We start from the raw sequence: 18,369 nt of genomic DNA, 5'->3' as shown, positions 1-18,369 counted from the left end.
CGCCTCCCCGCCTCCCACTCATATGGGGCCGAAGCTATTGGTTCCTTGTTAATTGTTCTGCCACATTTCACATTCTTTCAGCTTCATTTGGACCTCCACTTTTCCATGGTTTCCAGCACTTTCTCACTAGCATGCAGACGCATTACTGAGCGTGGTACAGCCTTAACTTCTTGTCCCGGCACTTGGCAAAGCAAAGGAGGAAACTCCCATCTACATCCCTATACTCCTTCAATATGCAGCAGCATGGTCTCTCCCTCCCCTTCGCTAGCAGTTCCTTCACGCGTCCAAGAATCAGTGGCGCTATATATTTTCGTCCGCATCGCACTCATCTTCACACCCCACTTCCCCATTCCAAGACTACGGTAATTCCTTCGTTCGCTGCTAAAGGCCACAGTCTTCTCCTCTTCGCAAAGTCTGCATCTCTTGATCGAATGGCATTTTCTTCCCATGCGACTTCAGCCGAAGATAATGGCATAACTGTCAACAATCCCAGCAAGCATCAGAGAACAGGTAAAATTCGCGATGGGAATGGAAATACCCAGGGGAAGAGCTTCTGGGGTGCAGTTAGTTTAATCATTGGCACTGCCGTGGGCCCAGGAATGCTTGGTTTACCGGCTTTGACTATCAAATCAGGTCCATTTCCTTCAACAATCGTCATTCTTCTGTCTTGGGTCTATGTCATCTCCTCAATCATACTTGTGGCAGAACTCAGCTTTGCTACCATGGAGGAAGATGGGATCCAAGAGGTGAGCTTTACGGGCCTAGCTACAAAGGCGTTGGGACGTCGTTTTGGTGCATTTGTTGCTTTGGTTTACACCAGTCTGAGTTTTTCCTTGTTGGTGGCTTGTGTTGCTGGCATTGGCGCCATTTTTTCTCCCTGGTTCCCCTGGCTTAAGGCTTCGGTTGTTCATGCCTTGTTTCCGCTAGTTGTTGGAATATTGATGGTCTTTTTCCCATTTAACACTATTGATTTCGCAAACCGGATGCTATGCTTCCTCATGCTTTTCTCTATAACTGCATTGGTTTGTGTGGGAATGTCTGTGGCAAGAACTAACATTATAAGTTCCTTTGGTTATGCCTCATGGAGCCTTTCATCAATACTCCCGATAATACCTGTGGCTGTACTTACATTGGGATTTCATGTCATCACTCCATTTATATGTAAGATTGTTGGGAATACTGTACATGAGGCTAGAAAAGCTATACTGATTGGTGGGACTGTTCCTTTACTTATGGTTTTATCATGGAATTTGATAGTCTTGGGACTTGTAGGGGCTACCAGAACGCCCAGTTCAGGCAATTCTAATGACCCTATACCCCTTTTACTTTCAGTAAATCCATCTGCTTCATCTGCTGTTCAATGTTTTGCCTTCTCTGCTATGGCAACTAGCTTGATAGGATATGCCGTAAGCTTGCCTAAACAACTTCTTGACACATGGGAGTTGATATCCGGAAAATCTACCGTTTCTAATGGGCATGGCTGTGGAGGAGTTGGATTGGCCTTTAATTCAGGAGAATCTGGTATCGGTTGTCCAGGAAAGGTTTCCCTCGGAAGTTCAAGGGATTTTACCATGGTAGAATCTAACACAAGACCAACCAACCATTTGTTTGAGACGTTTAAAGTGATTGTGACAGTATCGGTCCTTGCTCTTGCAACCCTCATAGCTTCGTTCTTTCAATCTACATTTTCAAGAGCTCTCGATTTTGCCGGGGTTTATGCCAACTGCTTTTTGTTCGGTATTATTCCTCCTGTGATGGCTTACATACACCAGTCCAAGAAGAAACTCAGGTATGGCTAAGTAGTTCAAAGAAAGATAATAAGTGGGCACACAATAAAACTAAGCTCTGACGTCTGAACGGAGGAAAAACAAGCTATACTTGTAGCAATTCTCCCTTTGTATTTTCCTATATAAAGGAACTCCGAAGCTAAGCGTAAGGCCACGAATTAAAATGCTTGATGCCAAAACCTGCTTTCAGAGCATCGCATTAATTAGAATACCAACATCAAGCTTATACGTACATGGACATATTCTGATACTCAAATTCCCGACAGGTTATTTAAAAATTACACAGTCAACCAGATGATAGCTCATATATTTTTGTCATGAAACTTCCATTTTTCTCTTGAAATTATTCGAAATTCACTTTAACTGATAGCAGCACTATTCTTGTTTATTATTTTCCCAATGCTAGCCTGTTTAAAAATAAATGACCAAGGTCCTTGGCATTGACAGTGATTCTCTGATTTTGTAGGTCATCAATACTTCCAGGAGGAAATGGGGCCCTGCTCTTGCTTTTCATTATTGCCGTCATTTTAGGAATTTGGCATTAGCTTTGTTCCGTTATGGCTGCTGCGAACCTCCCGGCCTTCACCTCTAAGGGCATTTATCGTGCTTTTGCAATTCTTGGAAATTGAAAAGATTGAAGATGGTTTCTTGGCGTGCATGAGAAAACGAGCGGATAGATTATTGTTTTGCTCTCATTAACTACGACGTATTACTGTCGGCAGGACCAGATTCAGTTCATCTTGTCCATAACTAGTTTTATTGTTAACATAGTTCATATATATAGTATAATCTTCTGGCTTCTACATTTTCACTTCCACAGAAAAATATCAGATAGTTATCGTCCAAAATTTATCACAGCTGCGAAACAAAGAAGAGAAGATAAAAGGACTTATAATTATAATTATATAATTCAAGAAAAATTAAGACTAATCAAAATCGAATATAAATACGAAAGTGAGTTGACGATATTTCCCAAAAATGACTTACATTTCCTAGGTAACAACAGAAGTGCAATCGCATAGCACATACAGCATACCCTGAAACCTTAGTTTGCCCTTTCCATCCTTTCTCAACGCCAACAGATCACAAGATACCAGAATATTATCCATAACTATCTTTTAATGATTAAAATGATTACAAGTCCGTTGACTTTTTGTACAGTTTATTTGATCAAATCCCTGATCAACCATCTGCATGCACTAGGAGGGATGGCCTTGCCGCAGCCGCTGCAAGGAAATTATGCGGAAATGACCTCTGAAAGAACCGTACTGCATGTCATGGAGCCCTCGCACCAGGTGCAGTCCCTAGGTCCATCACGCGCAAAAAGTAGTTATACATTCCAACATCTTACTCCAGCAAGCCCAAAGCCCGCATCAAGAATGATCCTTGCATGTTTGATTAAAAACAAAGGATGAACACAGGCCACAACTACCTTCCTGACTGTTAGGGCACCTGTGATCGAGAGAACGATCCCCTCCCAGTCAATGAGGAGCATTAGCCATCCTGCTATCATGCTACCAATACTAAGCGTCAAGCAACTGACCGTCATGCAGCAGTCTTTACTCTTATTGGCCACGGATTTATGTTCCTTTGGCGGCGGCAGTATTGCGACCAAACTGAATGATCATTGGCTTTCCTTTGAATACATACCCATTCACTAAATTCTGCACTCAATTGTAACGTGCAGTGTTAATCTTGAGCACAACAAGACAAAGAACAAAAGAATTAAGAAATTATAATTTATCAGCATGACTCACGGAAAAAGAAACATGATTCCAATATGGAGAACTGCGAATATGGCTGTAACAATCTACAAGAACTAATCCCACAACTAACTGATTTTCTCATTGCGCAAACTTTACACATTTGATGACAAAAGGATGGAACAAGAAAAATACAAAGAAAAAATCTACAAAACTGTTTGGACAAACCCAAGGGGCACTTACCAAAGCATGCTGAGCCAATTCAATAGATGGGAATGTTAAAAATGCTTGACCTCTCATCCTTCCTTCCTGAAATTCAGAAAGAAATGAATTTGGCTCATGATTATGAGATTAAAAAGAAGGTATTGTTCAATTTAGAAAAAAAGAATAAGTAATTTGGGGATTGTGTATTCAATTTAATAATGAATTGCATTTCTACTTTTGCTACTTCTACATTAATTAGATTAGAGAATTAGAATGACTTAAATAATTTGATTTTCTATTTCCAGTCACTCAAAATTGAACCATCAGCGCATATCAGCAGCAACGTACTAATAACATCCAAAAAATATCAGTCTTCCTCCCCTGCAGATAAAAAGCCAATCAAGATCCTACCTGCATAAGCTTGACCTGAAGAGTAGACCTTGCAGCCTCAGTACTTCCGAACAAGGACCCTGAGGTAATAAAAGAAAGATAGGGTAACCATGTACATAAAGCCTTAAACCTGCCTACATTTTTACTTCGGCTCTACAAGCCTTCGAATTACAAGAGAAGAACTACAAAGTGAACTAGCACGCCAGGCAACTGAATACCGTTGAAATGTAGCTAATATTGAAGTCTGGAAGCTTACCAAATATGAAATAGAAATCATCAGCAATCGCATCTTTGGCCAAATTTTTTATATACAACACAGGAGCTGGATTTCCAGCCGTATAGTTCTGCAAAATCCATCAATTCAAAACAATCAGTCCCATAAGAACCCATTTTGCACCACATAATCTGTCATAATATATCGTTGTTAAACTAAATCATCAGGAATTCAAACAAGCATATCAGAATGTATAACAACATATGATATGATGCTTTGAATTTGGAAAGGGAAGGAAGGGTCAATAGCCCTGCATATCAGAATGACGCAACAGCAAGTGCGGGAAATTTATACTCCAAATAAATCGTCTAAGCCGTATAGGAGTTAGTTCTTGTGGTGCTGTGATCTCTAACTCAACTGAGCAATGGGTGATGGGATTTTACTGGAAGTACGTTCGCCTGTGATCACTACCATCAAAGGCTGATGTAAAGGTCTGGAAGTGAGTTGGCTTAATGGACTTCATGACGTTGAGGTGATTAATGACAATCCTCCTTAGAAGGAGGTTGTGAAAGGAATATAGGTTTTTTCTTGTTTTTGCTTTTTTATTGTATCTTGTTCATCATTTATTTATGATAGATCCTCCGTTTTCATTCCAAAACCCAAAAAAAAAAAGAAAAAACTATGGACTTCCCATTTGAAACTAATTTCAAGTTAATCCGAAGCCACAGAAAAACAAAAACCAAGTAGTTGCCACTATGCAGTCCAGGACCAACAGAAAGCATATATAGCAAATATCTTCAGGGAAGAATATTGCTCAACGGATTTGAGTGAAATATGTTTTTGCCCGACACATTTTTGTGAAATACGAAACCACTGCAGAACATGATAAGAGCCGTAGTGGTGTCAGGCTCATCCATTCGTCAATAGCTACAAACAATGACTATGAGAGTATTAAAAAACATTCAATCCATTAGCATACACTAGATCAATAAATCACTCGTCACTATTATCTTTGTGTAATTGCCAGGATATTCTAAATCCGTACCTTAAACATTGGAAGAGATAAAATTTCCTCTGGAGGTAATTTTCCACTCTTTAATTCTTCCGGAGTCAGAAACTCTTTGGGGCCTAAAGTCTCTTTTTCTGGCTCCATTAACTCTTCCGTTGTGTTGTCATCTTTATGTTCACTTTGAATTGCTTTAGGAGCAATTTTAATCTTCAAAAACATCAAGAAGAACAAATATCAGTACATCAAGAAATAGCATCAAATCCAAACATGAATAGTTTGGCCTCCCCAAAAAATACTGTGCGAGCATAGGCCCCATATTCTAGTTAAAATATACAAAAATATAACTTCATCCTGTGACCAATCGCATGAAAATTAACTACCTGTAAGACAGGGTTCCTCTTTTTAATCATTGGAATTTCTTTAGGAACCAACGTGGCTGGTTTTACTCCAACAGCTTCATGAGCCACATCTTTATCAATGGCAGGGCCAATAATGGTTTCATGTCTAGCACGCTTTTGTCCAGACTTTGCCGCTCTTGCCAGACCAATAGAACCCATTTTCCCATCAACCTCCTAAAAATTTCATATTAGTATTCTTTCTGATAAAAAATTATAAAGAAAAAGCATATCAAACTAGCTCTATAATTTTGTTAGCTGATACCCATTTACAAATAATTGAAAATTTCCTAATTATTTCTCAATATGAGTACAACAAGAGCATGATGTCTAAGTATAATTTATATTGACAGAAAAGTTCTTCACAGTAGCATGAACAATATACATTATAGCATATTGATTAAATTTGTAAAAGGATGATAACTAAAACATTAGCGTATTGAGCCAACTTTGAAGTGTTAGCCAAGCTGCACCATCACAATCATACGAATGATCACTAAATAACAGACATGCCCCACAGCCTAATATTTGATAGAGGAACAGAAATCAATCTTACATCATCTGAAGATTCCATCTCCGATTCACTGCTAGAGAGATCCGCAGTTTGAGGTTTCATGGTTATAGATGGGGGAGGAGGTGGTGGAGGTGGAGGCGCTGGTACTTGTGCAGGTAAAGGTGGAGTGGGCAGTGCCATACGAAATGGAGCCGGAATATTCATTTTGTTCATTAGGTGTAGCACCTATATCAGAGGGGTGCAACCAATAAGATCATTACTGTTAGGTCCGTAAAACCTAGACATACAAAAAAAAAATGCTAAACAAGCAGGAAAAAAAATAAACAAATAAAATTATTGAAGCCTCATTTAGCTTTTAAACAACCTGAGTGTAAAAGCGGGGAACAGCAATGAGTGCATTTACAATGTTTGTCAGTATATTCCCATCAGGTGGTGGGTAGGCATACCTGCGAAACATATTTCATAATACAACAATTAACCTTCAAGTAAAACTGGTTTCTACTTTCCATAATTGCCCAAATACCTACTAATCTATCATCTGTTATACTAAATTATTAGGGTTTTCCTTTCAAATTGATTCAAGATTCTTTCCTTTCAACAAAATAGAAGTATAGATACTTGCTAGCTTTTTCCCTTGCAATTTTTACGCAGTGCCCTTTTCTCAATCTACATAATGTTAGATGGTCAACTTGCCCTGCACACTTGGGCAGTGGATGGGTAACCCCAAATCAATGTAAAAGCGAAAATTGCAGAATAACATGAAGCCACATACTCAAGGTGAGGAGGAAATGGGTAGTCAACACCCAGTCTTGCAGCAATTGGTTCAGAAGGAGGGGCTCCTGATTTAGAATTATCATTAAGAGATTTGCTGACAGTAGCATTTTTCACCACTGATGATTTAGAATCCTTCCCCAGCTGAGATCCACTGCTTTTTTTGCTGTTCTCAATTGGGTTACTAGCTCTCTCTACTGACAAGACTTTACTGAGAAATCTCAACCTGAGAACCAACAAGAAAATCAGGATAAAAGACGTTCAATCAATAAAAGGGTTTAGTTTTAAATTTTCCATAAAAATTTAAACTTATTCCCATTTATTTAAATAGATTGTCTTTCCATGTGACTAAATCAGGAAGCATGAAAAGAATAGCAACTAAATGCACTGATACCTTATTTTCAAATATGCCACCAGTATTATCAATTGAAAATGCTTTAGAGGGGGAAAAGGCATAGGATTTAAAGGAGTACCCATTTAGTTGACGATGTGCTTGAGAAGCTAGCATATCATTTTTAAAATCTACAAAAGCACAGTTTCTCAACCTGCATTGGATCAAGCAATTAAAAAACACGTATGTATGATCTAACAGTGAAAACTGACAACAAATGTAGTTAATCAAAGGGCAGTTAACTGTTCCATGTCATCAACCCAATAAACATGTACAAGTGACTTGAAGTTGTAATCAGTGAATTAACATGAGATCCAGGAACTGAGGTATATAAATGAGAATGGCCCAGAAAAGTAAGATGCAGATGTTTAAGAAGATAAAATTTTCCATTTACCGAACCATCAAAGAAGTTGCCGACAAGCTCTATAGCCATTTATGATTTTATTCAAAGTGTAAACAGAAACACTAGAGAAAATTCAAGTTGTGAGAGCTTAAATACCTTCCACTAGAGCAAGGACGAATAGAGGAAGCACCAAAATGGGATAAGAGTCGAGAAAGGGTTTCATGAGATATAGCTTCAGGAAGGTGCTTAATCAAAAGGGTAACTGGAGACTCCCCAGCTGAAGGCTTTGACTCTGGTGCTTCGGTGACTTGAAATCCAAACTGGTCCATGTTGGCAATGACAAGAGGATGGAGGGCTGTCAACCAGAATACTGATCACTTCCTCTTCCCTAACTTCAGAAATGGACAGGCCTTTAGACTAAAAGGATTTAATGAAAGTATGATAGTAAAAACAAAAGAATTTACCTATACATATAGAATTTTCATCCACGTAGAGTATTATCATTAGCAGTTTATCTTCCTATCTTTGTTATCTACCAAGAGAGCATAAACAGACCAAGCATTATACCCACAACATTATGGGTGGAGGATAGACCACAAGGGACTACACAACAGATATATAACAAAACTTTTAAGCCTGCTCAAAAACGATGGACGTGAACGGTGAATGCGTGGAGACTAAGGTAAACGGAAACTCTTCGAAACCTACTAGGACGGAAGACGATTATGAGACTCGTGGAGTGCTAGTTTGAGGCGAATCAGTTCTAGATGGGCGAATATTCATGCACCCAGACTCACCTACGGAGTTACGTTAACAAGATAACTCCATTACACCGAAAGGAAAAGGCCAAAAAAAAGGCAACTACTCGAGTAAGAGCACCATTGCAGTTATCTCTGTCGGTCCTATTCTCCTTTTGTACCTCTTCGATATCAATTACATCGCTCACAGAAGATTAGACATAAAATGACACCAAAAAATTTAAAATATGTACCTTCAAATCACTTCATAATGAAAAACAATACAATGCTCAGCGGGCTTCAGTTACCGGAGGTAGACGACTTTCCCGGAGAGAAGACCTGCCCGTGCTGTCAGACCCTTGAATTCCCAGTGAACAGAGAAGCAGAAGACGCTCGACCATGAAGGAGGAGGGAAAAGAGAATTCACGATTCTCTGGGCTTTCTCCAAGCGGAGTCGACTACACGTCGTGGAGGCAAGTGTTGTTTCGTCGGCACCGCGGGGCGAAGCCGAGGGACGATCAAAGGCTAGGCAAGGAGCGGGGGCGGGGGTCGTCGAGCAAATTGCAAATCGGTGCGTGGATTTCTTTGGGCCCGGTCAAGAAAGCTTACTTGGGCCTTATTATTTTAGCTGGGCTAATCTCAAATTGGGCCACCGATTTTTACTCTAAGCCCGCTTAAACAAGGGCAAATGCGGGTTGGTAGGTAACCCTGCCTCCCTTCCGGTAAGTTAGTTGGACCCGTTTTCACTGCTGCGTAGCCGTCACCCTCGCGCGTAATTTTCGTTCGCTCTGAACCCCTTAGTCGTATTTATTCTTTTCTTCTTTTTTTTCACTTCGCCACTAGCACTAATGCAATGTGCACATGTTTTAATTTTACCATTAAAAAGATTACAGTGTTTTTAATCCTTTGCCACTAGCGGGTCGTACTTTTTAAGCCAAAGAAGTTTAAGAAGCAGCCATTGATTCAACAACTCGGACTTGTCAAAAAACTGCTTTTTCCAAAAAAATTATTTTTTGAGAAATTACTGCTGAATCAAACCTCTTGAGAATATAAGAAGTCTTTTATAATTATAATTTCACTGTTACTCTTGTTTTCAAATCAAATCATAATGATATCCCATGGAAGAGATGGTTTCCAAATAGAAGACGATATATATGTATGATGAAGTAACAAGGGACAAAAGTTATAGGTAGTGAGCTCCCTCCCAAGTCCACAGCCGGTTGGAAATTTAACATTCTTTGGGTGTTTCCTATTCGTGATTTGTGCGCGCGCGTGCGTGTGTGTGTCTCTTTTTCTTTTTGTGGTTGTGTGTAATTAAGTAATAATAGGTAATTATACGGGAAATTATATACGAAGACAATCTAGAACCTCGTCTAAGGCAATGAACTAATTAACAATGATGATACATAGATCAATAATTCATGGATGGGGATGACCTCATGATGTGTGTGTGTGTGTGTGGTTGCAGGTCCAACATATAGACATCACAACCATAATTACTTGCCCTCTCTCTTGTTTCGTCAAACAACTGCTCAAGGATTAGGTTTCAGATTTGATCAGTAATAATCCATATAGATGATGATTAAGTCAACCATCAAACCCTCCCCCCCCCCCAAAAAAAAAAGAAAAGTAAAACCTGCGTTTCCACCCCAGCCTTTCACACCAATCCCCATTGCATCCACATTTTAATTTTTTGGGAAAAATTAAACAAGAAATAAAATCATGTATCGATTTGTATGCTTGTGCCAAACAATATATGTCGTTTACAATAATTGAATTTCGTCATTATTAATATCGATGTGTGCCTGCAAGACACAAGTGCAGCATAGGTTAAGTTTTTGTCATGATGTGTATGCGGAAAATGGGAGAGTATAATTAAGGTGCGTGATGTCCCAAAAACATAATATGATTTGAGCTTTGTATAATAATTAACATGGGGTTATAATAATTGTTGGGCCCCGAATTGTGATTGAGGCAATGGTTCGATACATATGATACAATTGCAGCCAAAACCTAACAACTATAATTGAAACAAAAGTAGCCACACGAATCACCGTGTTCCTCCGCAATCATCATTGCGTATTCCTTAGCATTTGTCATTTGGCACTAATGCTTCAAACTGGATATTATATTGTCTGCTGCGTACCCATAACATTAGAATCTGATTTAACGACATCACTGTGTACTGCACGACACATCGTTTTTAGGGTTGTCTTGGTTTAGATCTCATCCTTAATGAATCATGCACCCCCCCACTGATCATTATTGCATCTCAATTATCCAGGAATTATAACTTGTTTTGCAATCAACAAGTTGACATGTGAATATATTAATAATTCAGAAGATGCGGACTGCGAGTGGACATTTTAAACTGTTCTGCATATAACAACGATCATTATTATTATTTTAATTACTTAAAATAAATAAAAAACAATAGTACTTCTTCATAGATACTATCATTTTGTGTTGGTCACGAGAAGGAACGAACAATCAAATAAAAAAAAATTCCCGGCGAAGTACTCTTCCAGACTTATAATTATTACTAAAATGAATAATTAGATGAGATGGCCGAAGAATTTTCCAATTCTCAGTAATTAATTAATAAATCATGAATTAATTCTTTCTTATTAGGTGAGGAAACCCACCTATATATCTGTCGTGTATATATAAAGATATAGATATTTTCAGGTACATACATTTTGGTAGGTATTAAACATCAAATCATCAAATCCTCAGCCTCATCCGTATATAGATCTATACATTATTTTTCAGAATTAATTAAATGGAGAGGAGAATTAAAGGACCAAAAAAATTTTAAAGGGTGGTGGACTGGTGGTGTTTAATTATTTGTGGAAGGGGATTAATTAATTGGGGTGGGAGGGAAATAGGCAGATTCAATGGACACGGAGAAGAATGGTAGAGGATGACGTAAATATTATATAATAAATATAAATTTGGGCATTTACATTTAAGAGTTGTGTATGGTTTTGGGGCAGCGATTGAGAAGTCTGAGTTGGAGGATGGTGATTGGTGGGTTGAAGCCGCACAGCCCCGTGTTTTCATGCAACAAATCAGGGCTTTCTGATTCAGATGCAAGCATATTCTCTCATTCCCTCCCATCTTTAATTTTCCCTTCTTCCTTCTCCTTTTGGTGAATGAATAATGCCGTTTATTTCTTTTCTTTCTAATCTACATTTCAAATTTCTTGCATGACTGTGGTTAAATATATTTCTAAATATAAAATTTCAGTCTACTTCATTTTTTATATTTATTATTTTCATTCAAACTAGTTTAATCGACTTATAAACTTATATATATAATATAATGTAATATTATACAATAAGGATATTTTAAAAAATATATCTTATTTATTATAATTAACTAATTTATTTAATTTTTTAATATACATAAATTAATTAAATCTAATATTAAGAATCTAATGGAGTGCTACATATCAAGCAGAACCTAGTTGATGACACAAGCCCACCCAAAAAAAAAGAAAGCAACGTAGTTTTATAAAAAATTATGAATTACTGTGAATCATTTCGAATTAAACGGACTCGAACCCACACTCAAAAGTAGGTCGAATAAAATCATATACCGTTAAATTCACATAGTAATTTTAAAATAAAAAGTTGGAGCTCAATTTTATGACAAACTTAATGCGATTTGTTAACGTTGGTGTTAGTTTATTTGTAAAGTCATAAAAAAAGTGTTCACACTTTTGATGTGAATGAGCGATGTGCACGTGTCAATCTTCTTACCTGATTAATTATTTTCCCAATATATATATATATATATATATATATATATCATAAAGAAATGGCTGTTTGTGAGCGGCTGAATTTCAATGACTATAAACATTTTTTATATATGGGTAGAAAATGTCAACATTTTCTTAACACGAATAATTTCAACAAATCCTGCAGGAAAGATCTCCACCGTTTATTTTGGTCTATCATCTTATTATGTCATGAGACCCAAGCTCCAAAATAACATTATTTCACTTGTTAGGGTAAACAGATGAAACGATGCAACATCAAGTGATGGCTCAAAACAAAACGTAGGTATCTTCACAATGAAGTTGAATAATCCTCCAGTGTATAAGGGTCTTATATTTAAGACCGAAGAAGTACTCCTCCGGTCCTTATTATAAGACCCCATTTGACTTTTTATTTGGTCCTAATTATAAGACCTCAATCCATTTTGTCTCTTATATTTATGCATTTTTTTTCAAGATAATCCTTCTAATAATGATAGTTTTAGCTAATATACTTAATTAGTAAGGATATTTTAGGAATGACAACACTTATTTATTATAAATAACCAATTTAACTTACTTCCTTAATCTCCTCAAATAAGTCAATTGGGTTTTATAATTAGGATCGGAGGAGTATTAAAAAAGAATCTATAGGCTTTGCTGCACTGATTATATATATATATATATATATATATTCTTAACAATTGACTTCAACTAATTTTAAATGAAAAAAGCAGCTATGGAAATTAAAAGCCTATCATCATCATCTTCTTCTTTTTTTTAATAGGAAACGGGTATTTAATTAAAAAGTTACTACTATTTGCTCTTTTCACCTCAAAATCTGTGATTCTAGCAAATTACACATGACAAATAATTAAAATTCAATAACTTGTGAATTTGAAGGACAATGTAGGTCATTATTACCTGCCTAATCTAATAATCTAAGTGTGGGATTCTCACGAGCCTGTTTCTATAAGTATGCTGATCACTATCCCTCGAACCATTCTATGCTTGCACTCATTTTCCTCCATGGAAAAGAAGCCCTAGCAAGAGAGATCATTGCAACAATAAAAAGATAGCAGAAGAGGAAGGCATGTAAACCCAAAAGGGGCGGTTAAGTTGCCCACAAGCATAAAACCCCTATAAAAGCTTTGCTTTGAATGGAAAAGATATGACTCTCACCTTTTTCCTTTATTTCTTTTCCCTTTTAAAAGAACATGATCAAAGAACCTTAAATTCACATGATGAAACCTTTCTTCACTTCCAATAACCGATACCCTTATCCCAATTCTCCGCCAGATTTGGCGTACTCACTATTCTCATCTCACCGCTTTTAACCTCCTTTTCGCTTCTCTTTGCTTATGAATCCTTCTATCTATCTTCAGTTCCTTCTCCCACTCACATTCACTTGTGTTATTCTTGTCTCTGATCCTCTTCCTAAATACGATCTTATCCTTTCAGCAACAGTTATTACCTAAACGACACCTATGCGATTAATTACGAGCATTAAAGTTTTCGAAACGCACGTATATATATATATACACATGTACATTCGTATATGTCCAATATATATACACAGAGGCAGCTTGAGAAAGGCGTACAAGCCATGTATATATGTATGTATACGAGTCTTCTTGTGCATTATTCTTTTCTTTTGGTGTACAAACGTCAGAAAGTTGTACGTTCTGGCGGCACACAGTTAATTATTAGGAGCTGAATCATGGAATATTTTTGGGGTAGGCGCATGTGATGAGGACTAGGTTTTTTTCCTTTGGATACAAGATTCAGGGGGCTCCCAAGAAAACCTGTACCACTGTTTGCTGTTTTCTCATATATATACATATATATATATATATATAATAGCTATGAGCCTTTTCGTGCCCTTTAAATATATCCTTCTAATACCCTTCCCCAGAGGCATCTTCTGCACAGATTCAGGGAATTATTCACATGCTTGGACAACCTGATTTATCGGTGTCACTGGTTTGATTCCATTAATCTAGCTAGCTAGATATTGACTACTCACTACTTATGTTTTTTAAATCAACAATAATCAATTAATTAATGTTTTCGCTGTTAATTACAATTAATCAACCCGACTAATATACTGTACTGACATTCACAAGTTGATCGGTTTCTTACATATATTTTTCAATATTCAAGGAATGTGTATATCGCTATAGTATTCTTTTTTCTTTTTAACATTATATTCATAGGATGATAGGGGCAATTAATTAGACGCTATTACGCATGGAGCTCTTGTTGGGACACTATATCCTGACGTGCACTGGGATGCAGTACTTCTGCAGAATTATTGAATATATATAGATTACTGCTGCCATAGATTATAATGTGTATTAATTGCCTGAGACTAGCTGGTTGCAGATACAGCTATGCTCTTTTAATTCGTATAGGAATAAGATCAGAGAGAATTTCCATAGTCATATCTACGCCATGTGCCGCTGGTGCTCAAGACCAGAAAATTTCAAAGGCAAACAGTCATGGGCCTTTAGTGGGAGGCACTGGCGCACACCTGATGTAGAACCTTTCCGTCTCAAACTTTGAAAAAATGGAAATCGAATTAATGCTCCTCCCTATATAGATATATGTATTGGTGGGGCGTCACACAGATATGCGATGGCAAGGAATAATTATTATGAGAACAAACACCAACGAACCATCTGAGATGAATTCCATATGGAAAGGCATGTATAGCAACCAGTGTTTACTTTGTGCGATAATACACAGCAAAACTGGAATCGTACACATCTATTTAACTTGGACAAAAACGGTTTATATTATATCTGAATATAAAGAATAAAAGAATAAAAACAAACCCACTAATTATTATAAGAAAGAAAGGAAAAAAAAAAAAGAAACAAAGAATATATAGATGTACATGAGTTCATCAAGTCCTTTGGTATGATCTAAGGATGAAAATCTACCCTGAAAAGACTTGGATAACAGAAATCTATACAGTATATTTTTGCATCCAAGAACTTTCCTATCCTGTCTGATATGATAATAAATCGGTGTTTGAAAAAGAAGGGGGGGAAAAAGCCTGTTTAAAAGTCTGCAATATATTGGAGGTAATATATCCTAAGTATATAAAACCACGATCGGGCAAACTAGCTCTTGATTTCTCTCTGCGGGCTCTTCATATCTCATGATTCGTCAGTAGTCCCAAAGGCATTCCAACTCAGAAAGGGGCACAGCTGGTGGAGCCTCAAGATCCTCGTACAATGCCTTGTTCCTTCCCATGTCGAGCTTGGAAACAGCCGAGGAAGTGTCGGCGTTTCTGTCGTTGCTGAGGCCAGTATCCTGCGACACGCTCACCACAGATTGATTGCCGGACGACACCAACGGCTCCGTCTTGCAGAGTTTGTCCAACCCGAACAAGCCGCCGTTGTTATTGGCTGCAAATGCCCTCAGAAACGCCCGCTGCTGGTCATTACTCATCACATAGCCTGGATTATTCTGCTGAAAGGAGAAGCTCGGATTTTGGATTTGAATCTGAGGATGCGAAAGCGAGTCATTGACGAAATTGGAAGTGGCTTGATTGATGGTGTAATTGTTATTGGTGGGCGTCATCATAGCTTGAGGCTTCATCATCAGCTGCTGCGGCGGCTGCTGGTGATTGTTGATGATGGAGAGGTTGGGAACATAATAGCCGTCAGATGGTTTAGATGATGACACGGGTGGGGATGGGTTGGTCCCCTTGAAGGCACCGTCGCCATAGGAAGGCTTGAAAGAAGGATCCATGAGAGGTGGGAGTGATGAACAGTCGAGCAAATCATCACCGAGAGAGTTGATCCTCAAAAGGCCTTGAATTGGGCTCTTTTTGACATCAGAGTTCTTGTGGAAAACCTTGCTTACAACCCATTCGTCCTGCCAATTAATAAAAAATGTTAGATTCTGTTGACAATTAAACTGAATAAAGCAAAAAAGGGGGCCATAATCAAAGGACCACACATGAAAGAAACTCTCAAACCAACACGAAAAGCCGCTTTCCAAAAAGCAACAAAAAAAGGAAGAGCGGAAATTGATGAAAGAACAACAATCAATACCTTGGCAGCCTTGGGGAGATTGTAAGTGGCGAATTTGCCTTCCAATCTGAACTCATGCATAACCCAGTTGGTTTTCTCTCCTTTAGGAGCTCTCCCTCGGTAGAAGACGAGGGTCTTCTTCATCCCAACGAGGTTGCCTTTCCCTTTGTAAATCTCCTTATCTTTTCCGGTGGCCTTCCAGTAACCGGAATCGGTGGCTCGATTTGTCCTCATGCCCGTCGGATACTTCCTATCCCTTTGGCAGAAGAAGTACCACTCTTTCTCACCCATCTTGGCTTTCTCTGCACAATCGTTATTTCACACGGCTATTATTCAATAAATATATTTCAAAACCCAATCAATAATCATCGAAGCAGGAACATGAATTGTTCATGAATAATATATATCGGCAAGTGCCGAAAAGAAAAGGCCAGGGACAAATTAACTTACTGGGCAAGTCCCAAGGCTCGCACTTGTTCAAATCAGCCTCTCCGACGGCAGTTGCACTGAAACTGCTATTGAGAACCTTCTCGGTGAGATAACAAGTAATGATCTCCTCATCGGTGGGGTGGAATCTGAACCCCGGCGGCAAATCCAGAGGCTGATCTTCCCCTTTGTTCACCACGACCGGCTCTTCCATGACCGAGTCCTCCAAAAGAACGAAACAAACAGACGGGTTTGATGAAAGATTCAAATAGATATCACACAAACCCACAGTATATACCAAAACCCAGATTATATACACACACAAAAACGAAACAAAGAAAGAAGAAATAAGAAGAGAAAGGCAGGATAATAAAAGAAGAGGGCTTTTAAGAAAGTAGAATCAAGAGAGGAGGGTGGGCTTAAATAGAGAGGAGCGCGTAGAAACAGCTCAGCTGGTGTGTAAGATGCGTGGCATGCAAGGCACTTCCTGGGGAAGCCTCCACTTGTTTTTTTTTTTTTTTTCTGTGTGGAAATTTGTATAATTTTGAAGGATATATACGTCTAATTTTAATGGAGTGACGTATGTCCCATCTAGTTGGCAGCTTCGCTCTGTAGCTACCCTCTTTGAAAACGGATGCCCAGAAAGAAATGGCAAAAAAGGGGCAGCCTTTCTACGGAGGTGGGTCCCACCCGCTTGTTTTCAAATGAACAATAACAACTTTATCCGCTACCTTCAACCTAACATGGGCACATTTTCACTGCCCCCTTCCCATCATCTTCACCAATTCAAAGCTTCAGTATCAGAGTGCGTGTGAATATTGCAGAAACACCTAGCCAGCACAAGTTTAATTTGATTTTGTATTTGCTTACTGGTATATAGTTTCCCTATATTCAGCAGCTTTAGGTGTGTGTGGCAGTTTAATTAGTTTGTTCTTCTTTTGTTGTTGGCTCCTAGATCGGCTGCTTCACATCAGTGCACATGTTACATTATACTTGTCTCCGCACCTCGTTGAAAAAAAAAAAGTAAGGGGGCGAATCTTACTGATTTCCACGGGCTCTGCAAAAGAAGATTAATTATATTTCCGTGCGTACAAGATGGCACATGACTAAAAGATAGTGGGTTCAATACAATTCCTGTTGTTTAAAGGCCTTTCACACCTGCGAGTCAATAATAGAGAAGTAGGGGGCAGTTAAAAACGATATGCGAACTTTCTCAATGTTTGATTTCAGATGCCCTGTGAAGACCAATAATTTCTTCTTCATTTCTCACTAATATTAACAACGACGTCCTTTTCCACGATGGCAACATCTCAGGCAAGGTGGTGCCTACATGTGTCGACACACGGTAATTCCATCTTCTTTTTCTTCTTTTTTTTTTTTAATTTTTACTGGTTTCATTTTAGGATTAAAATTAATACCCCTCCGAATTGATTAATCAACTGATGAAAGATAAGGTCAAAATTAAATCGAGGGAATGAATCGGTCATATGTGCAGCTGGAATTAAAAGTAATGGTGGTAATTAATTTGGGAGAGGCTGTGGCGGGGGGAGAGCTGAATTTTGGTAGGGCCGTGAGAAACAAATATATATATATATATTTATATCTTTGTCATTATCTCGTTTGAATTGATATTATTAGTACAGTTTTGGAATATGTCTCTTATGAATGAACAGGACGGA

General features: G+C 38.2%; 3 protein-coding genes across 8 annotated transcripts; 1 reads left to right on the top strand and 2 right to left on the bottom strand.

Moving 5' to 3' along the window:
- Positions 1-343: 343 nt before the first annotated feature.
- On the top strand, positions 344-2,332 carry LOC114719837 (tyrosine-specific transport protein 2-like). The gene is made up of 3 exons (XM_028905388.1): positions 344-1,574; positions 1,614-1,789; positions 2,254-2,332. Exons 1-3 carry the CDS (start codon positions 432-434, stop codon positions 2,330-2,332), a joined length of 1,398 nt encoding a protein of 465 aa, XP_028761221.1. The 5' UTR covers positions 344-431.
- An 896-nt stretch (positions 2,333-3,228) lies between these two features.
- LOC114719836 (U11/U12 small nuclear ribonucleoprotein 65 kDa protein) lies at positions 3,229-8,965 on the bottom strand. Of its 6 annotated transcripts, XM_028905383.1 has the most exons (14): positions 8,713-8,965; positions 8,186-8,253; positions 7,878-8,076; positions 7,461-7,532; positions 6,989-7,213; positions 6,581-6,662; positions 6,259-6,441; positions 5,688-5,879; positions 5,344-5,514; positions 4,341-4,428; positions 4,106-4,164; positions 3,734-3,799; positions 3,331-3,451; positions 3,229-3,239 (listed from the first exon to the last, which is right to left on the bottom strand). In XM_028905383.1, exons 2-13 carry the CDS (start codon positions 8,223-8,225, stop codon positions 3,368-3,370), a joined length of 1,461 nt encoding a protein of 486 aa, XP_028761216.1. In that variant the 5' UTR covers positions 8,226-8,253; positions 8,713-8,965; the 3' UTR covers positions 3,229-3,239; positions 3,331-3,367. The 6 variants fall into 6 exon arrangements, with proteins under 6 accessions (XP_028761216.1, XP_028761215.1, XP_028761217.1 ...); XM_028905382.1 differs by lacking the exon at positions 3,229-3,239 and having other exon boundaries at positions 3,299-3,451; XM_028905384.1 differs by lacking the exons at positions 3,229-3,239; positions 8,186-8,253 and having other exon boundaries at positions 3,299-3,451; positions 7,878-8,113; positions 8,713-8,964.
- Positions 8,966-14,972: 6,007 nt separating this feature from the next.
- Positions 14,973-17,061, bottom strand: LOC114719829 (NAC domain-containing protein 87-like). Its single transcript, XM_028905375.1, has 3 exons — positions 16,715-17,061; positions 16,286-16,566; positions 14,973-16,106 (listed from the first exon to the last, which is right to left on the bottom strand). The coding sequence occupies exons 1-3, from the start codon at positions 16,902-16,904 to the stop codon at positions 15,393-15,395; spliced, it is 1,185 nt and encodes a 394-aa protein (XP_028761208.1). The 5' UTR covers positions 16,905-17,061; the 3' UTR covers positions 14,973-15,392.
- Positions 17,062-18,369: the final 1,308 nt, after the last annotated feature.

This window comes from Neltuma alba, unplaced genomic scaffold, assembly GCF_004799145.2.
Source record: "Neltuma alba isolate B1F8T4 unplaced genomic scaffold, ASM479914v2 tig00011955_pilon, whole genome shotgun sequence".
In the NCBI taxonomy this organism is placed as follows: domain Eukaryota; kingdom Viridiplantae; phylum Streptophyta; class Magnoliopsida; order Fabales; family Fabaceae; genus Neltuma; species Neltuma alba.
Note: the sequence above shows the minus strand (reverse complement) of the source record. Positions and strands in the feature narration are given on the sequence as shown.

Excerpts from the sequence above, each read along its gene's own strand:
- LOC114719829 (XM_028905375.1), bottom strand. The coding sequence starts at position 16,904 with ATGGAAGAGCCGGTCGTGGTGAACAAAGGGGAAGATCAGCCTCTGGAT. Across the intron at positions 16,567-16,714 it reads CGAGCCTTGGGACTTGCCCA|AGAAAGCCAAGATGGGTGAG; the intron begins GTAAGTTAATTT and ends ACGATTGTGCAG. Across the intron at positions 16,107-16,285 it reads ATCTCCCCAAGGCTGCCAAG|GACGAATGGGTTGTAAGCAA; the intron begins GTATTGATTGTT and ends ATTAATTGGCAG.
- LOC114719837 (XM_028905388.1), top strand. The coding sequence starts at position 432 with ATGGCATTTTCTTCCCATGCGACTTCAGCCGAAGATAATGGCATAACT. Across the intron at positions 1,575-1,613 it reads GTTCAAGGGATTTTACCATG|ACGTTTAAAGTGATTGTGAC; the intron begins GTAGAATCTAAC and ends CATTTGTTTGAG. Across the intron at positions 1,790-2,253 it reads CAGTCCAAGAAGAAACTCAG|GTCATCAATACTTCCAGGAG; the intron begins GTATGGCTAAGT and ends CTGATTTTGTAG.
- LOC114719836 (XM_028905383.1), bottom strand. The coding sequence starts at position 8,225 with ATGATAATACTCTACGTGGATGAAAATTCTATATGTATAG. Across the intron at positions 4,429-5,343 it reads TATCTCTTCCAATGTTTAAG|AACTATACGGCTGGAAATCC; the intron begins GTACGGATTTAG and ends TGGATTTTGCAG. Across the intron at positions 4,165-4,340 it reads TGATTTCTATTTCATATTTG|GGTCCTTGTTCGGAAGTACT; the intron begins GTAAGCTTCCAG and ends TTATTACCTCAG.